At 37.7% G+C, this 24,167-nt stretch overlaps 3 protein-coding genes across 9 annotated transcripts in view; all 3 read left to right on the forward strand.

The window, feature by feature from the left end:
* LOC120776057 (potassium voltage-gated channel protein Shaker) overlaps positions 1–24,167 on the forward strand; it is a 444,773-nt gene that overhangs the window by 246,976 nt on the left and 173,630 nt on the right. The window lies entirely within an intron of this gene.
* Positions 12,340–13,195, forward strand: LOC120776064 (serine protease SP24D-like). The gene is made up of 2 exons (XM_040106530.1): positions 12,340–12,554; positions 12,613–13,195. The coding sequence occupies exons 1-2, from the start codon at positions 12,340–12,342 to the stop codon at positions 13,148–13,150; spliced, it is 753 nt and encodes a 250-aa protein (XP_039962464.1). The 3' UTR covers positions 13,151–13,195.
* LOC120776063 (serine protease SP24D-like) lies at positions 21,142–22,040 on the forward strand. The gene is made up of 2 exons (XM_040106529.1): positions 21,142–21,380; positions 21,446–22,040. The coding sequence occupies exons 1-2, from the start codon at positions 21,142–21,144 to the stop codon at positions 21,969–21,971; spliced, it is 765 nt and encodes a 254-aa protein (XP_039962463.1). The 3' UTR covers positions 21,972–22,040.

The following is a 24,167-nucleotide window of genomic DNA, read 5'->3' on the forward strand; positions in this document are numbered from 1 at the left end:
CCAGTTTACTACCATTGGTGAAAGCCCTATATATATTCCGTAGTCGATCTCCGGGAGCACCACTACCAAAGTGTTTGGAGTTCAGGGAGTTTGTTTTGTTTAAGATTTCATCAAATCCAAAAACCCCAAAAACAATGTATATTATTATAAATTAATACAGATATTGATCGAAGGTTTAATTTTGGACAAATCGCCGTAAAATTTTTTCTTCAGAGTGGCTTATATAGCGAAATTATTATCGAAACTACGTATATTTCTCTTCCATCGTTATTGAATTATCGTTCTTAGATCGAAATGTATCTAAGAAAGTCGCGTGAAAGTTTTCAAGTCTAGCGATGCACCCGACTCTGAAAACAGTCTTTTCAAAAAAATGCATTTAAAGTTTTGTAAGCCGATTACACAAAGCTAAAAAATTCTTACAAATACGATCATATGTATATCCCAAACTATCCAGTGGATCCACTTCATTCGCTCCGATAATATCCTCTCTTATATGTATATACGTACTTTCGATATACATATAAGTAACCTATAAGACCTTCGTAATTTCTATCTATCTATCTATTTCGAAATTCTCCCTTTATGAAGTCCCCTATTCATTTTTTCTGGTGTATACTGATATGTCTTACCATCACATCTAGAAAGACTTAAGATAATAAGGTGAGGTTTTGAATCAACCCTAAATTTTTCAGAAGCCCTAAGTTACAATTATATTACATAAAAGGATTTAAAAAAATTTATACATATTTTGTGAGAAGGACGCCGACGCCGATAAGAAATTTTCACATGGTAACATATTTCTTTTACAAAAATGGTGCTTTCAACAAAGTCGTAATAGTTCAATAAGTAAATGAATTATGTCGGCCACCGTCGCTTGCGTGTGTGCTAATATTTTCTGTATTTAAACGAAAACATAATAATTTCTTAAGCGATTTCCTTTTACTTTTTGCGCCAAGTCTATTATTTTATGACGCTTATCAGCTGCCAGCAATCTATGCAAATTTATTTCTCCCAACAAGTGTTAAATACACTCTAATGACACAATCGCCAGCAACACCACATGGCCACACCGACACACACACGCACACATTGCCACAAAATTACAAAATTGGCAAAGTGCCTGGCGGCCAGCAATTTACCACACATTATATTATTCGCTTCCTTCCTTCCTGAAACGAACTCGACAGCGTTGTCCTCACCACTTTTTATGCGGCACACCATAGTTACCTGGCGCTAACACACACATGCATACAAGTAGATTGGTGGCAACGGTGGCACGTTTCATTAGTTGGCGTTGGTGATTTTTCATACCCTGAACAGGTTTAAGTTTGCCATGAAGTTTGTAACACTCAGAAAGAAATGTAGGAGACCCCATAAAATATACTTGTTGATCAGAAAACGACGTCTGTCTGACGGTATATAGCCTAACAAGTCCCTCAGTTTTTGAGATATCGATCTGAAATTTTGCACATGTCCTTTACTTCCCAAGCAGCTGCTCACTTGTCGGAATCGCCAATATCGAATAACTATAACACATGGCTATCTTACAAACTGAACCATCGGGATCAAGTTGCTGTATGCAAAACTTTTTCATTTGAAAAGATATCTTCATTAAAATTTGCACGGACTATTATTCAGAACAGCAGTATAATCTCTGAAGAAATTGTTCAGATCAGATCACTATAGCATATAGCTGCCATACAAAAAGGCCGATCAAAATCAAGTTCTTGCATGAAAACTTTTTTGGTTGACGAGATATCTTTACAAAATTTAGCACATATTATAACCTAAGCCAACGTAAAAAAATCGAAAATTAATGAAAAAATTATTCAAATCGGGTGGCTATAGCCTTTAGTTACCATACAAACTGTAGGATGGAAGTCATGTCCTTTTACGAGAAACTATTTTAATTCTCAATATATCTTTATGAAATTTGGCACAGATTAATATTAAAAGGGCGGTATATTCTCCGAAGAATTTGTTCAGATCGTTTGAGCATAGCATATATGTAGCTGTTATACAAACTGAACGATCGAAATCAGATATTTGCATGAAATCTTTTGTATTTATGAAAGCTATTATAGTTTCGGTGCAACCGAAGTCTAACTTTTTCTTGTTGGCTTTATTAAAATATGTGTCATATTCATTACACCCCGACAAAGGGACACGTACTAACTTCTAGTGTGATATTTATTTGATTTTGCGTATGTGTCTGGCATTACACGAAGGGGAGTCACCAAGAGCGCAACACTTCCGCGACGAATTGGCTGAAAGGAGGGAGCAATCAGTGCGAAGTGAGTAAACTATTGTGAAAAGCACTCTAACAATTACACTCAAACGCACTCAGCGGCACCCACACACACACACACACACAAACATATATATCTGTACTTACATGTGTGTAGCTGCGAGGCATATCTGCTCCTGCTGCTGTCATGAAAACATTCTGTGGCATATTACTTAGCGCATTTGACAGCGTGTGAACTCGAAATTGATTTGGAATTGAATTTCAATGCAAATTCACGCACATACACACATATATATATACACGCCGCATCTCCTACATTTGTTTGTAATGACAGGCGAACAAGTGTACGGGATACGCCGTTAGCGCATAACGGTAGCATATCGATTTAATTTTTATTTGCATTGACACATTTCACTTTGCGTCGTCCATCATGACACACCCAGCCACGCACCTATAAACCTATATACTCCCCTCACATACATATGTATGTACATACACAATCACCTGCACAGTCGTATGTTTGTTTGTAAGCGTTTAGCTTCCATGGAATGCGCTTACAATGCAAATGCAGGCAAAGGTGTTGCAATGCGGAAATGCAAAAGTGCAAATTTCGCTTGACACCTTGTTCGTTTGCCTTCGCTGATTTATTTATTCGTATTGGCATTGTTGTTGTTGTTGGTTTTTTGTTATCGTTGTTGCTTGTTGTTTGTTGTTATTGCCGTAGCAGCTGCTGCTGACAACTAGAAATCGGTTTCGCGGTTTGGTGAATCGCATGCCGCAGCAGCAGCTGAAGCGTTTATAATTTATTTGCTTGTGTGGCAGTGTGTATGTGTCTGTATGTGAATGTGATTTGTCACTGTAGTGACACTTGCAACATAACCAGATTTCTATTTGATTTGCCGTGCTTCGGGTGCGTTGTGAATGTCTCAATTACACGGTTAAACTTGTGTTTATAAATATTGCATTGCATACATTTAGGCGGTCATGGCTAGTTGTTATTAATATGTAGAGTTCAAGTGACAATTAATCGCTTGTAGAATTTTAACCTAATCTCCATGCATAGCACTTTAAGGCTCATTTAGGAACTTTGCTGATACCCTTTTATTAAGTCCGGCTGAACAGTTCAAGAGGCACTGTGATTATGTCAATGTTTGAATCATAATTCCTTTTTCTAACCAGCTTTCGGCAATTGGGAGCCACTTTTCTTTAAACATAAACGAAATTTGAGTTTATTATTAATAAAAAGTATAACAGGAAGAGATTAGGGTCTACAAAAAATTTCCTTCTAGCCCATCTTCAATTATTAATCCTTATGAAAATACAAAATTGTGTCTCCTTTTCAATTTGTTGTTTCTTTCGAAGTTATACTATAAGCTATAAGTTATTAAGTTGGTCAAATTCTTCACTAAAATTGACACTGTTCAAAAGTTGTCACAAAGAGATGATGCTTTTAGCTGGCTGCTTATGTGGACTTCTTGGATTAGTGGTATGAGTATGTACATTAATTTTACACTCAGAATGGCCAAAAGAGTCCTACCCTCGGCAGAAATACGAATGGAAGTTTACCCCTACCTTTTGAATATTAGAAAGAGTGACCTCTTAACATTTCATACTGCTTACCGATTGAATCAGAGTTAGATAATAGCAAATAACAGTACTTGATCGGATAAATCCATGCTAATTCCAATAATATGAATATCAATGTGAATATCGATGCCTGCTTATTTAATAATGAGAAAATAGTAGAGGTAATACGAACTTGCAGTGCAGCTTTCTTCGGAGAGGTGGGCATTCACTCCGATAGCTGAGCGGTTAAACTGTCTTTGAGCTCGCTGACTGTGGTCTGAAAACTAGTCAAGGAGTATATGATCTCATATGGGTGCCCGAATAGACGAAAGTCGGTTTTCCGACAACTTCTTGCGTTCTGGCATTGAATATATTGACTTTTAGTGAGTTCAGCAAGCGTTGCCCGACTACCAGAATTTGTGCAACTCTGCGATATCCTTTTGGGCCACACTGACTCTTCCAAAGAGGTTCTCGAACCGCTGACACTTAGCAAATTCAATTTTGCCACATTTGTCCAATAGGTTAACATCCAGCGGGGCTTAAGAATCTATCGGACTCTCTTTGCCAAAGCTGTATGGATCGAAGTGGCGAGGTGGAATCATTTTGTCACTTTTTTCTCTAATTTTTTTCTATTAGAATGTCTAGCTTGCACTTGTATAGCTTCCTTTTTTTTCTCACTACGCTCATTTGTATATCAGCCATATCTCCTAAGAGAGATTTAGATTGTTGGTAAATAATTTTGAGACCAATAAGCACGAGTTCTTTATAGTCTCGTAGTATAATGAGGTCACGAATTTCAACCAGATAAAACAGAATATAAGCTTTCAATACTAGGTCCGGATGTAATTTGAGTAGATTCGTTTGACTTGCGTTAATATAGGATGCACGTTGGTACGAGTATTGACCCATGGAAGCAATACTGTGGCAAACTTCAAAGTCACTTACTCTCAAATATATCTTGTTCTTAAATTTGTTACGTTGAGATAGAATTAATGTGTAGTAAATCATAAGAAGTATATAAGTCTTCGTAACATTCCAAAAAAAAGTTTCAAAATGAATTTGGATGACTGCAAAATGCATAAATAAAGTAGCACAAAATATGAAAACTCGTTTTTCAGGCTTTCAGTTTTTCTAAGCCCGAGCTGGCATATTTAGTACTTATTGTAATACTGAAAGTACTTTTACTTGATGATTTTTACTAAAAAATTTAAGCATAACATACATACACATTTAAAAACAAATTTGACTCGACTTGAACTCGTTTCATACCCTTAATATCTACCAAAATCACGAACGGACTCGCTAGAGATGTCGAGCTCTCTTGCCATCTATCTAACGTTTGCTTGACAATTTTCAATGACCATATCTTTCACTTTTTTCAGTTTTTCAATATATCAGTTGAGGAGGTGGAAGGTCGTCCAGAATGAGGCATGTATTCAATGATCTCTCGACCGTCTTTTGAAGGCTTTGTACCACACGTGGGCTTGTGCTTTTAATAAAACTGAATCTCCGTAGCCTTTTCCACGATTCGCAATGGTTCTCCATATGAAATTTGGTTAGAAATATAAAAATTTATACAAATTCATTGTCCGACCATTGTAAAAATCACATCACACTACTGCGTTATACCGACTTTAGCATATTTGGCAGATAGACAGTCCTACCAACTTAGCAAAATATATATTTTTTAAATATCATATACCCGGGGAATTTCTGGCTGCCTTGTTGTTCCATTGTATGGTCATAGCACGTTTCCCGAAGCGGATTTTTTGGTTTCGAAAACAGAAAAATTTTCCAGTGAGCCAATTCTGAAGAATACGATGGCTGGAGGATAAGTTTGGTTTCGTGTTTGGTTAAAAAATCAGTCATGCTAGAAAAAGACGCAAAATTCAGGTATTTTGGAACGAGTCTGGCATTGACGCGCTTCATGCCCAAACATTAACTAAAATATGTTGAGTCAATCTAAAAGAGATGTTGAGAATCTCTGCTACTTTTGTGATGCGAATTCGATTTAGATGGACGACTCGCATGGGGCAAGTTTTCGATAACAATGACCTTCAGGGAATGCTTTGCGCCACTAAAATAGTTGTGTTCGTGATAAAGTAATCTCCGCAAAACATTTCTGCAATATTTTCCATAATTTCATTGAAAGCACACAATTTGAAGCAAAAAAAAAATAGACAAAGCTTTCGCGTAGTAAAGAAACAGCTGTGGGGCACACACTAAGATGAGTCCGAGAAAATTTTCGACGAAATTTTCAAAGTTCTTATAGAATCCTAGCATAATCTAACTTAAAAAGCCTTGAAACTTCACAAGTAAAATTTGCCCTCTTCTTAAACCAATATAGTTTAGCAATCCACACACTGCTGCAAATGCTGCTCAACTTCACTTATCCGGTCACCAGCATAATTTTGCACTCAAATTTGAAATAACTACAAAACTAAAACAATATAAAGCTCACTTGCCCATCATTTATTACCTTAATTACTAGTTTGTGCAATTTCTTACTACTTTCCTACCCACCCTATAAATTTGTGTGGGCATATGTGTGTGTGCACTCAAGTAGCAAATTTCGAAATTTCGATTTGCCCTCCAACTTGTTGTGTGCAAGGCAATGCAATTCGATACAAATCAGAGATTTGAACAGTTTATTTAATTCATAAGCCAAGTGCAGGCAGCCAAAGTCGACAGCAGGCCACGAATCGTTCGCTGTCAGCACCGAGAGCAAACCAAAAACAGAGCAAATAACAACAACAACTAATGAAAAATGAAAATAATGATGTTGCTAACGGCCGAACAGCAATCGCAGCCAAGGATTCGGCTAATGCTTACCCACTTGCGGACACACTGCTTCTAGTACCTCCCCCCCTAAAATTCCCGCCACGAGGGCACTTTATTCTTCGTCGTGTGCACGGCCTATTTTGTTATTCTATTAAGCAAGTTTCATGCAGTTCACAATCAAAGCTACAACAACAAGCGTGTTGGCAACAATTTTCAATTTGCGATATACAATTCATGCAAGAAATCGTAATTTTGGCGGCGCCTCGATGCTTAACTAAAAGTTTTGCTAAGTGAAGTGAAGTTTGCCATGCAATAGCCCGGTAGGAAAATTTTTGTTGTTATTTTGTGAGTAATTGATTGCAGCTATTGTTTGTTATGAATTTTTGGTCTTCCAAAAAACTTTCAAAAGAAAATTTCGTTAATCATTTTTACATTGATTTCAGCCTTGGCTCAGGGTATCACTCTTGGTGGGAAGATGGTTTGGGGTTGTGATGCTGATTGCATTAAATTAGTCATAAGGTATGACTCATTCTTATTAAACATTTCCTTTTCAACAAAGTTAGCCCACTTTTGGTAAGTACTAATTATGTTTTGTCTCAACTTTCGGCTCGAAATGTTAATGTCCATTACAGTCACCTACACTGAAACTGTATGAAATTATACATAATTTTGTCCACTAAAATGGTAACTTTTTCTTCAAACAAACACGTCCCGTAAGAGAAAGGAACTGTTAAGACTTATTCATGTAAGACTCCCAGAAGCAAATTCTTTGATTGGCTGTCCTTTTAGCGACTTCTCAAATTCATACATTCATATTCCAGCTCAATCCGCTTCGGAATTGGGGAAGTTTACCAAGCTGAGTCCTTAACGGTTTCTAAATAAAACTTTGGGGATCAATTTTGTGTTTCCTATGAAATCACGTCCACAGAATCGTTGAAAATATTTCGGGCAGTCTCCTTTATCACGAGCACAAGTATTTGAAACAAGTCAACGCAAACTGGCCTCAAGCATTTCGTCCATCCAGCTCTGTTAATGATGTTAACATCGAACTAGTTAAAAAAATAGAACTTGAAATTCATCGTTTTGGCATCAGAAAGTTTGCAGAGGATATCAATATCTCTTATGGGTCCACTCAACACATTTTGGTTAATATTTTAGTTAATATTTTGGTTAATATTTTGGGTATGAAGCATATCTATGCTAAACTCTTAACAAAAAACCTTCTGCACTAATTCTGATTAACAACTTGGCAAAGCGAGAGTCATCAAAACTGATAAATCCACTTCTAGGAACGAAAACAATTTTAGCGTCGCAAATAAACAACTACCCAAGTATCCAAGTTATACTAACTGACATATGAAGATCAAGCTTCACTCGAAAAAAGGTTAAAAAGTTGTACCAATCTAAGAAAAAAAAATATCTTTTCGGTTTGGTTGGCGCCGTTAAAATCGAACAGTCCGGGTCAAATTTGATCATGAGTGTAATACCAGTTTAATTTTTGCTAGATCTATTTATGACTTGATTTCGTCATTTTTTCAGGCATTGACTGTTTTAAAGTAAAACTTTTCATACCAAAACACTTTTGAATTCAATTAAATGAAAATACTATTTAATATATTTTCAAAAGAAAATATTGATGAAATGTAGCAACTTTGATCTTTTCGATTTGAATGGAATTTCTTTTCTCTAACCGAATTTCTCATGATAAAATTTCCCTGAAACGATAACTCTCTAACAACGCTCCCCTTTTTCAAATTATAACTTCTCTCTTCGAATCAGATCAGCAAAGTCAAACAGGGAGGGAAGGATGCTGTATGAAATTATGTACTCTGTTTCCCAAAAACTTGGTTTCAGGTAGAGCCACACCCATTTTTGCAATACATTTCATGTCTCTAAAACAGCCATGCCTACTTCCCAAATAAAATCGGATTGAATTCTATTAGCTCAAATGTTTTTTCCATTAACAACTGAGCATTAACATCTGAGAGAATAATTGCTGGATAGGATTTCTGGTATGGCATCCTTATTTTTTTGTCTATAATTAACACTGAACCATAATGAGAAATGTGAAAAAACACGGTACCGTTTAACTTTTGAACTTGCTTCATGAAGTAACATATCTGAATGGAGCCGTTTCTATATGAGTCGAAAATGTAAAACAGGAAACGACTAAAAATTATGTATTCCCGATCAAGAACTATCAACTTTAGTTGATTAATAACTTGACAGTTATTATTCAAAACCACAAAAAAACAAATATTACTCTATATTCTGAAATGCTGAAAATTTTTCGGTCTCTTTTTCGACAATAATATTTAGTTGAGCCCTCACTTTGAACACCTTACTCGTCAAATCTAATGTTTTCCTAACGGGAACATAATATTGTAGCGCCCTTGTATTTGTGCACACACAAACATACATACGTACATGAAATTGGTTGCTTTGTGCGAGGCTGCGACGTCGCTCAAGATTCTTTAAGTGGAGGCAAGAAAGTGCCAAGCGATGGCGGATCGCATGCCACCAACACACACTGCAAGCAAGCGTTTTCACTTGCCTTGTGCAGGCATTTGCGAATATTCGCCACAGGCAGTGCAACCATTTAAACTCCGAAAATCTCTGAAGAAACGAACGAAGTAAACGAAGATGAGGAAGACGAAGATGAGGAAGACGAAGAAGAAAATGTACTAAGTAAAGCTGCGAAAATCTGCCAAAGAAAGTCGGTCGTGGCTGCAACGAAGCTGCAACTACTGAGCTTGTAGCCAAAGGCATCAGCAATAACAACAAGAACTTATACAAGCCAGTAAAGACATTGTAACAACAACCACGTATGCAAGGCAGCAAAGGCATTGCAACAACAAGAAGAATTACTTGTAAAAGCGTCTGTAAGCCCAACTGTCTGCATTACCCTTGTAGCGTTTGGCATTTTGCCAGCAACGAATTTTTACAGCTGCCACACATACCCTCAAACCCCTGGCTGTATGCTGCGCTCTATCCAGCACTTTACTTTAATTCGCTGCTCTCGCAAGTTGCCGCAGCTTGTCACTTTGTTAGCGCTGTTTCTACATCCGTTTTGTGTTGCACTAGTAGTGCGCCGCCTGCCGCGCTGCTCATTTTGTCACCACACTGTTTTTATGCCACTCACACATTCATATGTGCCCAAAATACGCGCTTGTGTGTGTCCAGCAGCCGCTGCCGCTTGGCCGTCACTTTATAATTACATTATGTGCACACAGTTGGCTTGAAGTGCCGCCAAAAGTTGAAGAAAAATGCTGGTCAGCGCAGGAACTCTCATTCAAATACATATTTATGTATGTATGTATGCGTGTAACTGCACACACCAATACATATGCTTTTGTGTATGCTCGTATTGAACGTTTGATGCCTTTTTTTGTGAGATTTATTGTAAAGCATGCCATGACGTCACACTTGTCATTGTAGACATTGCAACGCCTGAGCTGCTGCTGCTGCTGCAGTGACGGCATCTTATATGCCACATGGTATATTTTTCAAATGGTGATTCATCACTTGTGATTGCAATAGATTTTAGTTAAGTGTTACTTTTATTGTAATGCTTTGTTACTTTAGGTCAATGTTGACCTTAGAATATGTGGACACTTGATAAATCTAAGGTTGTTTGACCGGTGCGTTTTTTTTTCAATTGAACGACTTCTTCTCCCGCCACTATCGCAACTTTCAATGTTTGGGCGTCTGCATCCACAATAAAGTCATGCTCTAAACACTTGTTTCCGTTCCTGTCACTATGCACGAAAGGTGGTTTCACTCTTCTTTCAATACAGTCCCTATTCGGAATTGCCAGGATGTAAAGATCAGCAAAACATCTTAACACTTTAAAACACCTTAACAACTGAATTCCACCTGGTATCGCAAAGGACCACACTAGTCTATGCGTGGCTTATTGGCCTTCCAGATTAACCTAACCAAACACTTTAAAGGCCGAAGTCGAAGTTTGTCATCTTTCAAACTTGCCGTCCTTCTGTTAAGGCTACCTCGATTCTTAAAAATTGAAGCAACCGTTTGTTCAAAATTTTTCCAACAACTCTAAAAAAATTTATCGGGGAAACGCTTAATTTCTTCACAAAAAAAAACAAGGTAATATGCCTACGTAACACGATCACTCACATTCGTGTAATTTCGACGGTATCAACCAGAAATCAATCATTATTTCGGCTATCTTCCGTATTTTTTTTGCGGAGTACCGATTTCATACATTGCTTAGAAACCGGCTCTGTGCTCTTGAGATCAAGTTTTGTTTCCCTTAAGTTTTTTTTACTATCATTATTAATTTATTAATTTGATGCTACTGAATATTTCGTCAATTGAAAATATCTTAAATATATGCAAAGGAACACTGATATGACCCAATAACTTCGTTAAGTGTAAGCTTTACGAGCTCAAACAATAAAAAAAACATCTTAAATGACGCCCCTTTCATTAACAAGGAATTCTATCACTATTACCATATGTATATTGGGCATAGTTCCAAGTAAGAACTTATATTTCATTTTCACAATTTTTTCCCATCATCAGATTGGCCTTAGTAACAAAGGTGCTGAGGACTCTCTTGAATACATGGTTTTTTTAGAATGCTGGTTTTGTTTCGCAGAAAGCATTGTCGTGCCGTATCTTTTCAAATTGGACTTGGGGCGTGTCTCTGCTAAGTGATTAGAGTCATACAGGTTCAAGACTTGATTTTGGTTTGTCTCCTCGCTAAATCATGGACATAATAATGGTTTGGAAATAATATTTTGGAATGTTAACAAATCAGGAGCCTCTGTCCAGATTTAGTTAAAACTTGTTTCTTATTACGGTAGGAATATGTAGGAACAATTTTCTTCGAATATGGTATTACTATTACTTTCGCATTTCGGTATTACTTTCGAAAAATAAATCAATTCCCTTGCAACTCTTTATATTCGTTTATCGAAGCTTTTCGAGAAAAAAACTAATAATTTTTTGAATATTTATGTTAAAAGTAAAAATATAGGTTATTGGATATTGAAATCTTCTGCTCTTTGTCATCTATCATTTAGACCCTGTTGCTGTATTATCGTCCTAAGAACTACCTACAGGCTTACAACACACTCGGCTTTTTTTTTCGAATGTCATCCCTAAAGCTTCGCTGCAAACTCTGACAGCCTGAATTTCTACAATCGCTTAGAATTTTCAGGTTAAATTAAGTCCAGGTACTTTCATGAAATTTCTCATGTCCACTGACACTAGAGTGATTTGAATTTCAACTCAGGAGTTTGTCTTGAAATTAACTGATACAAGTTTTGAGTACACTCTTGGTTCTTTCTCTTCCCCTTTCTTTCCAATGTCAGTACGAAAACGTATAGAAGTTTTTTGCTTGTCTTTCTTGACTGAAATATCATATGGATCTTACTACTTGCCTCAGACGAACTGAAGTATAATTCCATACTATTATCTACTGTTACTTTGTACATACACCATATATTGTATAAGATCACTTCCCCATAGTGATTCTAATGACTCCGTCACTTGTCTACTCGCACATCACACTGCAACTTGAGGCTCATTACTTTCCCGATAAGCTAACAGACTAATTACTTAGTCATTTGTAGACATTAATAACAATTTGTTTCAAACCACACCTGTGTAAGAATCGACTAATCACTTCTTAATGAGCTTTTTTCGAGACGTTTTGCCATACTTTGTAAGCATATATAAAGCCTATGTTCTACCAGTTGAATATCAAAGTCAATATGGAATTCCAAAGTTTCTACATCAAGTTGTTTGTACTGGTTTGTTTGGTGGCTGAGTCCATACAAGTACCAAGTCCACGTATCGTTAGCGGTACTCAAGCCGCAGTGGGGCAATTTCCTTATCAGGTATCCGTACGTGTGAACGGTAAACATATTTGCGGTGGAGCTTTGGTTGCCCAAGGTTTCGTTGTAACGGCAGCACACTGTGTAGTCAGGTAAAATACATACATTTAACCCCTAAAGGGTCATATCATATATATACTATTCTTTCAGTATTCCGTCATCATTCCTTTCTGTACAAGCCGGTACGATAAATATCAGCGATACCGGTATCGTTTCTGAAGTATCGAAAATAACTCCACATCCCGACTACTATTACGATAATGACATTGCTGTGCTGGAGTTAAGTACTCCTCTCAACTACTCCGATGTCGTACGGCCAATACCTTTGGCTAATCTGGAAGCACCTGCTGGCGAAGAGGTAACCATTTCTGGTTGGGGTCGCACAACTAATGGTGGTACACCTTCCCTTCTATTACGGTATAGTCGCAGTTTGACTGTTTTAAGTGATAAACAATGTGCTCGCATTGCCGGTCCCCTTAATCCGGGTATACAATGTCTTTCCAAAGAGAAAAGTAATGGCTTCTGTGATGGTGATGATGGTGGTCCAGCTGTTCACAAAGGCGTATTGATTGGCATCGCAAGTTATTATTCCGACGGTTGTGGCTCTGCTTCACCAGACGGCTACACCAAGATATCCTATTACCGTGAGTGGTTAGATGAAAATACTACACCTACGGTACCAGTTTGAAACAATTATAACTTTATAAACAATAAAGCTCAAGTGTAAACAATACTTTTGCATACAACTTTTATTTCTTATCCTTCACACGTTGTTGAAAAATTTATGAAGGATCTGCATATGTCTTTTCTATGAGCCTAGGAAGGATCTTTATCAGTTTTTGTATCAGTTTCTTACTGTCAACTTTTTGCTTCACCGACTCCTTTTTGACGCTGTGGCACGATTTCATAGTGAGCCACCCGATGGTAATTCAAGAACACCAGTAGAATCATCTTGATTTTTGCTCGACTCTAATGTAGTTTTTACAGAGATGGAGCAACAATTCGTATGAGGCAAGTTTTTAATGGCTTCAAGACCTTCACTGAATGCTTTGTGTCGCTCAAACATTTCAGGTCGTGATAAAGTAGACTCTCCAAAATACTTCGACAGTATTTGCAAACCGTAATGCTATTGGAAACACAAACCTTAAGGTAAAGTTGTTGTTCAATTTTTTCATGGTAAAAATTGCCTGACAAGCGTTTCGAGTCGTTAAAAACAGCTGTCTAACACACATTAATTAACATAAGGAGCTCAAACTACACAAGAACATAAAAAAAGTTGTACCCATCTAAAGAAAAAAATTTATCTGTTCGTTTTTAGTACGCGGTCGATGTAATCAACCGAAAAAGCTAATACGATGAAATCGATCCTTACTTAGGGTGAACTACCGATATTTTTTTGCAGATGGACCGAACACAGACTATGTGCCATAAATCTATCTCTTCTTATCGTGCTCTTGTAAGTTGTTTTAAAGCCAGATCGGCGGTCCTGAAATCAAGTTTATTTTTCTTAGGTTTGTTTGAAATAATTCGATACTGGTGTTTAATCCGTTGAAGACAACTTAAATACACATTTTAAGATCGAAGTGGTATGGTCCAATAACTTTCTTCCACTTTGCACTCGAGTGTTCTTCTGCCTTGGATAGTAAGTAGATTGTCACGGCGACTCAATAGAAATTAATTAATAACAAATAAATGTATTATCTTTATATAATCATCTATGAAATAATTTAATTTCCTAAATATCCTATCAAGTAAATCATTTGACTTTTGGTTGCGATTATTTGAAATTTACAATATCGAACCTAGGTTTATTGTATTCACTTTCCTCTTCTAAATTTGTTTTTACGTATAATTCTAACATACCGATAAGTAAAAATTTTAAAATTTCTTTGTAAATAATATTTCTTCCGATTTATGCTCTTAACTCATTTTATAACATCATCCTTAATTATTTTTCAATGCCTGCCTCACTGTCAAAAATGTTTCTGTGTTTAACCGTTAATCAATTTAAAAATAGCTCTTGTCTAATGTAATAGTACTGAGTTTTTGAGCAAGTTTTAAACTTTGCTGATCTCGGAACCTCTTTGAACGCTAAGCTTAATTTTAGTCTTCTTATCGATACAATGGATTTCAAAGCAAAAGATTCGAGTTCTCCGTATTATTTGGTTGAAGAATTTGATCCGTATGTTGCTAAAATCCTTTTAATAACTTTAGTTAGCTCTATATTGAAATAAGGCTCATAGTTATTAAATCCATTCCGACAAGTTGGAGTCGGTTCAAATTTTTACTTTTGCCTTAAGGCACTCCGAAGGGATTCTAGTTTTAAAACTTATAACTCCACATACACTTACTAGTCGCAGAAAAATGGTAGGCATAATGTTCTTGGTAAAAATCTGGAATGTAAGCAGTTTGCAGTTATTTTCTATTGCCTAAATATGAATTTATTATTCAAGCTTGCTTTTCGAGGCACTTTAATTTCTTACTATTAAAATCTTGTGTATCAACTTATGAGCTAAAGGAACTTTCCACCGCATAAGTCATGATTTTAGTTCTCATTCTTGAACATTTGATTTATCTGACTCACTTTCCAAAGTTAAAGAGACTATATTGCTATGCGCCGCCTAAAAAACTGTTTTACCTTTCATGACTCGGATGGTTTCACCTCTCCAATTGGTTGGTTGGAATTAGAGTAAAATTGTTGGGTTGTTGACATAATGGTGTATGTTATTAGATTAGATTAGGCTAAGTAAGTAAATGAAGATTGCACCGCGACCTAGGGTCTATTGTGCCCTAATATGCTGCTAGGTGCTATTGAGATGATGTGATCCCTATTTGGAAACAACGACCTTTATCCTGCGCCTACAGAATGCTATGCAGTCTAAAAGCAAGTGTTCTAGAGTTTCAAACTCCAAGTCACAGAGCCGGCAATTCGCACAAGAAGCCAGAACCATGCTTTTTGGGCTTACAATGGCCAGCGTAGGAGGCGACAAGTAGCCTAAGTTTGGCCCTTGGGAGGTTGATTACGTATTTAAACTTTTTAAGGTTGTAACCGCCCATTAGCGTCTTGGCATGGTGCATGCGTAGGATTTGTTGCCAAGGCTTCTCTTTACGCACTGCTTCCTCATTGCGGAGCAGCTCCTTTGCTCTATACACACCTGTACCTATAGCGATTTGATCTCGTATTGAGTGTCGCTTGACTATCGCTTAGACTAACTATAGGTTCATTGCGATAGTTGCGTTGGAGGTTTAACTTTACACACCGACTAATAGCAAAGCCTCTGCTAGCAACCAGTGTTATTTCTCCACTTAGATCGTTAGGAAGAGATTACCTTCTGCTGTCATTTGAAGCAGAGTGTGTTTGTCGGCTTGGCTGTTACTAAGTGTAGCAGGGTGATTACCAGCAGGACTTCAAGTGCCGCTGTTGGACATGTGCGCATAGCACCCAATACACAGACGCAAGCGGGACGTTGCAGCTTCGCTAGTTGAAGCCCTACCGAAGTCTGCGATACTTTCGGAGCCCAAGCCACTGCTCCATATGTGATAAACGGTCGCACGATTATGGTGCACAACCATCTGACAGTCCTTGGCTTGCAACACCAAGATCTATCAGCAAGCTGATTGCAGACATTAAGTGCCTTTATAGCTTCCACATGCTGTTTCCGCAGAGTGGAATCCAGCGTAATACCAAATTATTATCGAGTCTCTGCCCCCTAGTGTTAGGTTCCTGAGGCCAGGCAGAGACCTTCTGTTCTTCAGTGCTCTCGCTACGCTCGTCTGGCTGATGAGTACGCCCACTCCGCAGCCTCCACCTATATGGTAGGACCCGAATCCTTTATGGGTCCCCATACCTTAAAGGAGCTACTCCGCAAGGATGGAGTGGGCAGAGAAAAGCACTGGTAACGACTGCATGGTATGCGACATAGCAAATTGTTAATTGAGGGGTACAATATGAGCAGGTTTAAAGTTGTAATTAACCTCCCCAGCGATAAAGTCAGGCCAGTAGTATTTTATACTGGCCACTGCAAGCTGAATAGGCATTTATATAACATGGGACTATCCTCTTGCGCTAACTACCGGTTCTATGACAGGGAGCCTGAAACACCGGAACACCTGCTAATCGACTGCACAGCAGTCTGTAGACGCAGGATTAAAGCCCTTGGATTCATGTTTCCGGATAGGGATCGCTTCGCCTCACTGGCATCCGGTAGAATATTGGACTTCATCAATGTGCTGGGGCTAAACGAGTCCTTGTGATTTAGGAGAGGGCACAATTCCTCATTTATCAATCTAATCTAATCTACGCTCGTGTGAGACCTGTTGTCAAAGGCACCTTAGATATCCAGGAAGGCCCCTTTTTCTAGCGAGCCCTGTATCTCGGAGGTTATCTAGTACGGAGCACGATTGGTCGATTTGTTTGCCCTGCGAGCATGCTTGTTCGTATACATGGGTAACGTTACCAGCGTATTCGACCATATTTCATGGTCTACCTTCGTTTCTCTTAAAAAATCTGTCTGTAAACGTTTAAAGTGATTGCATGTCTTTCCCGACTGTGATATAACATAAATAATATAGATTTCAAGATGACAATAAACAAAGCAACTGAACGACAAAATCAAGGGCTTAAGTAGTTTCTGGCTAATGTTGAAAGTTAAACACAACCAGCCTCAGCGGGACTTATCTATACATGTACATTTTTAACTAATGTCTACCATACATTGTATACGATCACTTCCCCATGGTGATTATGTGCAAATCGAAGCTCATTACTTTCCCGATAAGCTAACAGACTAATTACCTAGACATTTGTAGACATTGATAAGTCTTTCTCTCAGACCACACCTGTGTAAGAACCGGCTAATCACTTCCTAATGAGCTTTTTTCGAGACGTTTTGCCATACTTTGTAAGCATATATAAAGCGTAAGGTCTGGCAATCAAACATCATAGTCAATATGGAGTTTCCAAGTTTCTACATCAAGTTGTTTGTACTGGTTTGTTTGGTGGCCGAGTCCATCCAAGTGCCAAGTATACGTATCGTTAGCGGTACTAAAGCTGTTGCGGGTCAATTTCCTTATCAGGTATCCATACGTGTAAGCGGAAAACATATTTGCGGTGGAGCTTTGATTTCTCAAAATTCTGTTGTAACTGCAGCACACTGTGTAGTCAGGTAAAATACATGCATTCAACCCTGAAAAGGTCCTCTCATACATGAAATATATACTTATATATTTTTTTCAGTATTCCGGAACAATTCCTTACTGTACAAGCCGGTACGGTAAATCTCACCGCAACCGGTACTGTTGTTGCAGTATCGAAAATAATTCCGCATCCCGACTACAATTACGACAATGACATTGCTGTGCTGGCGTTAAGTACTAAACTCGACTACTCCGATGTCATACTACCAATATCACTGGCTGTAAATGAAGCACCGGCTGGCGAAGAGGTGACCATTACTGGTTGGGGTCGCGTGCGAGATGGCGGTGCACTCCCCGAAATATTACAGTATAGTCGCAGTTTGACTGTTTTAAGTGATGAACAGTGTGCTCGTGTAGCCGGTCCCGTCAATAAAGGCATACAATGTCTTTCCAAGGTTAGAAATAATGGCTTCTGTGATGGTGATGATGGTGGTCCAGCCGTACACAAAGGCGTATTGATTGGCATCGCAAGTTATTATTCCGATGGCTGTGGTTCTGCTTCACCAGACGGCTACTCTAAGATATCCTATTATCGTAAGTGGTTAGTTGCAAACTCTTTTTAAAAGCAGTTTGTAACAATCACAAGTTTATAAACAATAAAGTTCAACTATAATCAACACCTTTGCTTACAACTTTTATTTCTAGTCCTTAATATGAAATGGTCGAAAAGTGGAAGGGAGCAAACGACCAAGACAATGTGATTGATTTTGTATATATAGTATCTGACTTTTTTCACGAACCTAGGCAGGTAGTGGTATTATACTGAATAGGGATACTCTGAAGTGGAGAAAAATATCTAAATGAGACTACTCGTCATTATTGGAAAAAAATAAGAAAAAACTCCTCTCATTAAAATCATTATTGACATTATTTTTCCATACAAAATTCTCACTTCGTTGTCGTCAAATTTTGGTTTCTAGGAAATAACAGATTATATTTTCGGTGACCTTGTGCAATTTTTTGAATTTAATAAGAGGCCGTAAATGTGAGAGCGACACCATTACGAGCCGCATAAAAATGGGTTTCTCTTGAAAATAAGTCTAACTGTTGCATTGTTTCGCTTAGGAAATTTTGTTAGGATTATTAAGCATTCTTCATGAGTATAGAAGAAGTCGAAAGTTAATTTGTAAGCAATCTCATGTCGGTTATCTGCCTTTTCCAATCGGCCCATTATGGTTTTTTCACTTTTTGGCATTATCAAAGGTTTCTGCACTGGTCTATATATGAAGTTGAAAATATTATGTACACTTCATAAATCTTAAGGTCATTCTGATACTTCAAGACCGATTCGGCGACGTCGATTTTCTGAAACCATCTCTATATTTCATGCTTTCTCTTGATCTTTAAATGCTTCTGTCTCCGCTTAGGCGGAGACGCCAACTCCGTCTTCAATAAAGTTCTCAAAAAAAACGGGTTTTCATTTCTTAGACCAAGCAGCTTTTCCTGGTCAAAATTGTGATATACTTTGGCTCGAACCTAAAACTGCTTGTTAACTCAACCAGTCGCTGCTCACTGCAATATCGGTAAACTGGACATTTCGTTAAAATAGGCCGCTGCAACCGTTTAGTGTTTCCCTAGAAGCTTCTTATTGAAACAAGGAATACTTATAGAAAAGAATGTCGTGACACCTCGAAAAGTCAGTAAGAGCCCTTGAGTCGTCGAATTCTGCCTGCATTGGCTATAGTTTAATCAAATCATAACCCCTCCCATTCAATTCAGTTAAATGGTGAAGTTATCAGAGAATATTTAAATCTCAGCGCTTATTCTTCAGCGATACCTTCATGTTTTCAAAACATTTTTACTGCTCTTAGTTCAACTACGAATACATATTATCTTAGATATTTATATAAACTACCACCAACTATTTACCTAACCCATCAGCAGTCCAATAATGTGGATTTCGATTGACTAACATGGTACACTACAATTTCAATTGGAAGCATCTATTCTCACCAAACTCAGTTCATAAGAATTTACTATTGAGTAGTCAAAAAAGTCCTTCCCAGCCAAGCTATCCCATTTTTTTTCGAGTCATGTGTGGTCTAGCGCTGTCCTGATGGAAGACGAAGCGCTTTCTGTTGGTCAGTTTTGGCCTTTTTTTCGCTGGCTTGCTTCAATCTCATCAGTTGTTGACAGTAAAATATAGAAACAATCGTTCGACTAGGCTGATGATTACTCCTTTCCAACCTCACCAAAAACTCAGAACAACTTTTCGAGGCGTCAATCTTGGCTTTGCGACCATTTGCTAAACTTCAGCACGCTTGGGTCATGATCTTTTTCGCACATTATTGTCGTATTTGATCCACTTTTCGTCTCCTCTTACCATTCGCTTCAGAAATGGTTCGATTTCATTTCGTTTCAGCAAAGAATCGCAGATAATAATTCGGTCCACTAAATTTTTCACAGACAATTCATGTCGTATCCAAACATGGAGCTTCTTTTTGTAGCCAGCTTTTTTCAAATGGTTCAAAACCATTTTATGATGAATGTATAGTTCCTTAGCGATGTCATGGTTGCTTATGTTTCGGTCCTGGTCAATCTTTTCCATAATTTCATCAACTTTTCCAACGATAGGTCGACCAGAGCGAGGTGCATCTTTCACATCGAAATTTCCAGAACGGAAGCAAGCGAACCATTATTGTGCTACACGAACTGACACAGCATCGTCTTAGTAAACTTCACAAATTTTATTATTGGCTTGCGTGGCATTCTTCAATATCAATAATTATACAATAATTTCGAAATATAGTATAGCAAGTTTCTTCATTATTTTCATTCATTTTTGAAAAGTTGCAAATCTTTTTCAACTTCCCCGATTTTTATTTTTTGTTAAATGAAGCTTAAAATCTCACCTTTCCAACACTATATGGTATGACACAATGTGATTGGTAGCACTGGAGGTATACGACTGCAAGGACATCTATTGACAAAATACGAAAAGACTTTTTCTACTGATTAATATTTGATATACAAACGAGATACAATAGTTGCAAACTTTTTACGGAAATTATTGTTTAGCACATAATGTCTTCTTATAAGAACCGAAAATTGCACTCCATTTCATTTTGATATCTGCAAAATATTTCTCGTGTCAAGTATACTATATATTCCAAAGTTCTCCTTCCAGGTCAGGTTGATTTTTAAGTATTAATCTACTTGTATCTAGCTCAAACAGTGAAACGGTCCGAGAAAAGGTCATTAAAAAGTGATTAGAATAGAGTTGAATTTAAAATTTTTTTGTTTTGGCATAACATTTGTTTTTTGAGACGCTAAAAACAACCGTTATGGCAAAAAAACTACAGTATTCTATCCCACGTTTTCCCAGAGTAGAAAAATCATTAATTTTTAGATTTCAACTCTATTCTAATCACTTTTTAATGGCCTTTTCTCGGCACGTTTTACTGAACTTGAAACGTGTCTTAAAATTTTAGGACTATATAAGCCGCGCTTAATCAGTAACCGATTCATTACACTCTTCTCAGTATGGATTATCGTAGCTTCTTTGCAAAGTTTTTTATAGTCTTTTGTTTGGTGGCAAAGACCACGCAAAATGACGATGGCTCCGCGGAACACAAACCGAGTCTTCGCATATTAAACGGTCAAGTTGCTGCCCCAGGACAATTCCCATATCAGGTATCCGTGCGTCTTAATTGGGAGCATATTTGTGGTGGCGTATTGGTGTCTCCAAACTTTGTGCTTACCGCAGCACATTGTGTCTACAAGTACGACTTGAGCTTCATTCAACAGTATAGAAAGGATAACAAAAAAACATATATATTTCTTTCAGCATTAGTCAGACCTTCTTAAGTGTACAAGCTGGCACCCTGAGCCGCACTGCTGGCGGGCAGTCCCGTCCAGTTTGTCATGTTATTGTATATCCTCAGTATGATTTCGATAACGATATAGCTTTGCTGCAGCTGGAAACACCATTCGACTTGTCCTATTATATACAACCAATAAGAGTTGCTGATTGGGATGCACCGCCAGGAGAATCGGTTATCATTTCCGGTTGGGGTCGCATATCTGAAGGTAGTCCGCTATCTACTAAATTATTGTATAGCAGAGCACTGACAACTGAGAGTAATGATTACTGCGTTGGAGCTGATGGTTTAGCTAACCCCGCCATACTATGCCTTACTACTCCTCAGGGTAATGGTTTTTGTGGTGGCGACGATGGTGGTCCAGTTGTTTATAGAAACGTTCTAATTGGTATTGCCAGTTATAATGCAAAAGCTTGTGGCACTATTTCGTACGGTGGTTTTACTAAAGCGTCTTACTATAAGTATTGGATACAAGGCGTTATTTATGGCTAAGCGCTGTATAGTATGTTTTATGCATTTCCAAAAAGCAAAAATTAAATATATATTTTCAAAGCGCAAAAAGTTTATTTTTCTTATATTCAACGAGGTTTAATCTAATTAACTTAAGACTTATTTGGTGCTGAGCGTCGCTTATTCTAACGGTATTCAGTCTAATCTACATTTGACCCATCAGGAAAATGATTAAGAGAGATGTTCGAGAAAAATCTGATATATCTGACTATAAAGCCTTTTCTTTGAATAATCACCTTCTAATAGCACTATGCGATAAAAAGCTCTTATTCTTTTGAAAGAAAGATTATATGAGAAGGATTTTCAAAAATAACCCATGGCTTCCTTTGAAGTTACTAGAATCCTATTTAGCAGACCCAAATAGATCAGCACTTGCTGACGTATCTCTCGAAAAATCTAGAAAGAATATTTAGTTATGCCAAAGCAATCAATCCATCTTTCCTTGGCATCACATATTTAATTTTTCTAAACTGCTCTATCTTTTACTATAAGTATAGAGTTCTTCGCAATTAATAAGAGATCATGAGACGGGTTTATAATTGCCTTCAAGATAAGGATAGCTTAGAAGGACTGAACCTCGCATCAAAGGCAATATACTTGAACAGCGGCGAAAGCTAGTCTTTTTTAATATCCAAAACTCTTAGATTTAAATCAAAAGATCCTCATAAATTGGCGAAAGGCTTTAAGTCTAATTCATTTAGTTAGCCGAAAGTATGTCTAACAAGTTTTTGTTTCAATGTGAACCCGGCTAAAGATGTGAAGTAGAGGGAAAATTGCTTAAGTATTATAACCCCATCTCATTACATTTTCGCAATTAACGTTCGGAAAGATTTATATATCAGCATACTATTGGACAGTGTCCAAACCGAACGCCTACATATGAGCTGACATGAGCTTTGCTAAGAGAAAATAGTTCAAAAACCAGACATATCTCGCAGGCACATAATCATATTCAGCACTAAAATGCAAGAGAACTAGAGAGTAAAGATAAATGTGCACAAGGCCGCCCTCTTTAGCAATCCCAAAGACTTTGTAGTTCCCTGTGATGCCGCTGTAAGCCATCCTCAAGAAGTTGAATACCAATTTTTAATGCTATTGATGTAGATGTCGGACACTCAGACAGAGCGCTGAATTGCCTCTTCTCCTGGCACTTTGCCTAAGTCATATCAGCCTCATAGATATGTGCGCAAAGCAGGCTCCCTGATGCATTAGTTTAATTGACCAAGTTTCGGACTTTTCATATACACAGATTTCCTGACTCTATTAGAGTCCTTCGCAACAAAACACATGCCCTTAGACTACAAGTTTATAAAACAATATTGTCGTAGTTAGGGTTTCAGGGAACCAAAACACAGCACTTAATGAGATGTTATACCAATTTCCAAAAGCATTTCCACAGTTATAAGAGACAACCAAAGCTTTCCTAATTTTCTCTTCAATGCATGGCTTATACAACAACTTTCTCTATAGAATAAGCCTTAGGTACCACTCCTTGCTCGCAGCCTCACATTGATTTTAGAGAAACATAAGGAGTTTTATACCTCCAAGTAAATAAAACCCCACATGTACTCCTAAGTCTCAACATACCGATCAGCATTATATACATTCCATATCTAACGCAACTAGTTTTAGCTGCTACTGCCAACAATGATTAGGTGAACTAAACTGTAATTCACTGTAGCAATATATTGTGAGAGTAAAAAATCAATAATTTCTTAATTTGTTTAACAATATTCTAATCACTTTTTAATGACCCTTTCACGGCATTTTTCACCAAACACGCCACGTGTCTTGAAATCGGGGCTCTATATAAGCCGCGCTTAATTATGAGCGATGCGTTTCACTTTCCTTAGTATGGACTATCGAAGCTTCTGTATAAAACTCTTCATAGCCTTTTGCTTAGTCGCAGAGGCCACACAAAACGAAGATGTCTCCGCGGAAATCAGACCGAGTCCCCGCATATTAAACGGCCTAACAGCTGCCACAGGACAATTCCCATATCAGGTATCCGTGCGTGTAAATAAGCAACATGTTTGTGGTGGCGCGTTGCTTACTCCAACATTTGTGCTTACGGCGGCACATTGTGTTGACAAGTATGACTTGAACTTTATTAAACAATATAGGAAGGATAACAAAAACCCACATATATTTTTTCCAGTGTTGATGAAAAATTCCTAG

Source organism: Bactrocera tryoni, chromosome 4 (genome assembly GCF_016617805.1).
Source record: "Bactrocera tryoni isolate S06 chromosome 4, CSIRO_BtryS06_freeze2, whole genome shotgun sequence".
Lineage (NCBI taxonomy): Eukaryota > Metazoa > Arthropoda > Insecta > Diptera > Tephritidae > Bactrocera > Bactrocera tryoni.

Excerpts from the sequence above, each read along its gene's own strand:
- LOC120776063 (XM_040106529.1), top strand. The coding sequence starts at position 21,142 with ATGGATTATCGTAGCTTCTTTGCAAAGTTTTTTATAGTCTTTTGTTTG. Across the intron at positions 21,381-21,445 it reads GCAGCACATTGTGTCTACAA|CATTAGTCAGACCTTCTTAA; the intron begins GTACGACTTGAG and ends TATTTCTTTCAG.
- LOC120776064 (XM_040106530.1), top strand. The coding sequence starts at position 12,340 with ATGGAATTCCAAAGTTTCTACATCAAGTTGTTTGTACTGGTTTGTTTG. Across the intron at positions 12,555-12,612 it reads GCAGCACACTGTGTAGTCAG|TATTCCGTCATCATTCCTTT; the intron begins GTAAAATACATA and ends CTATTCTTTCAG.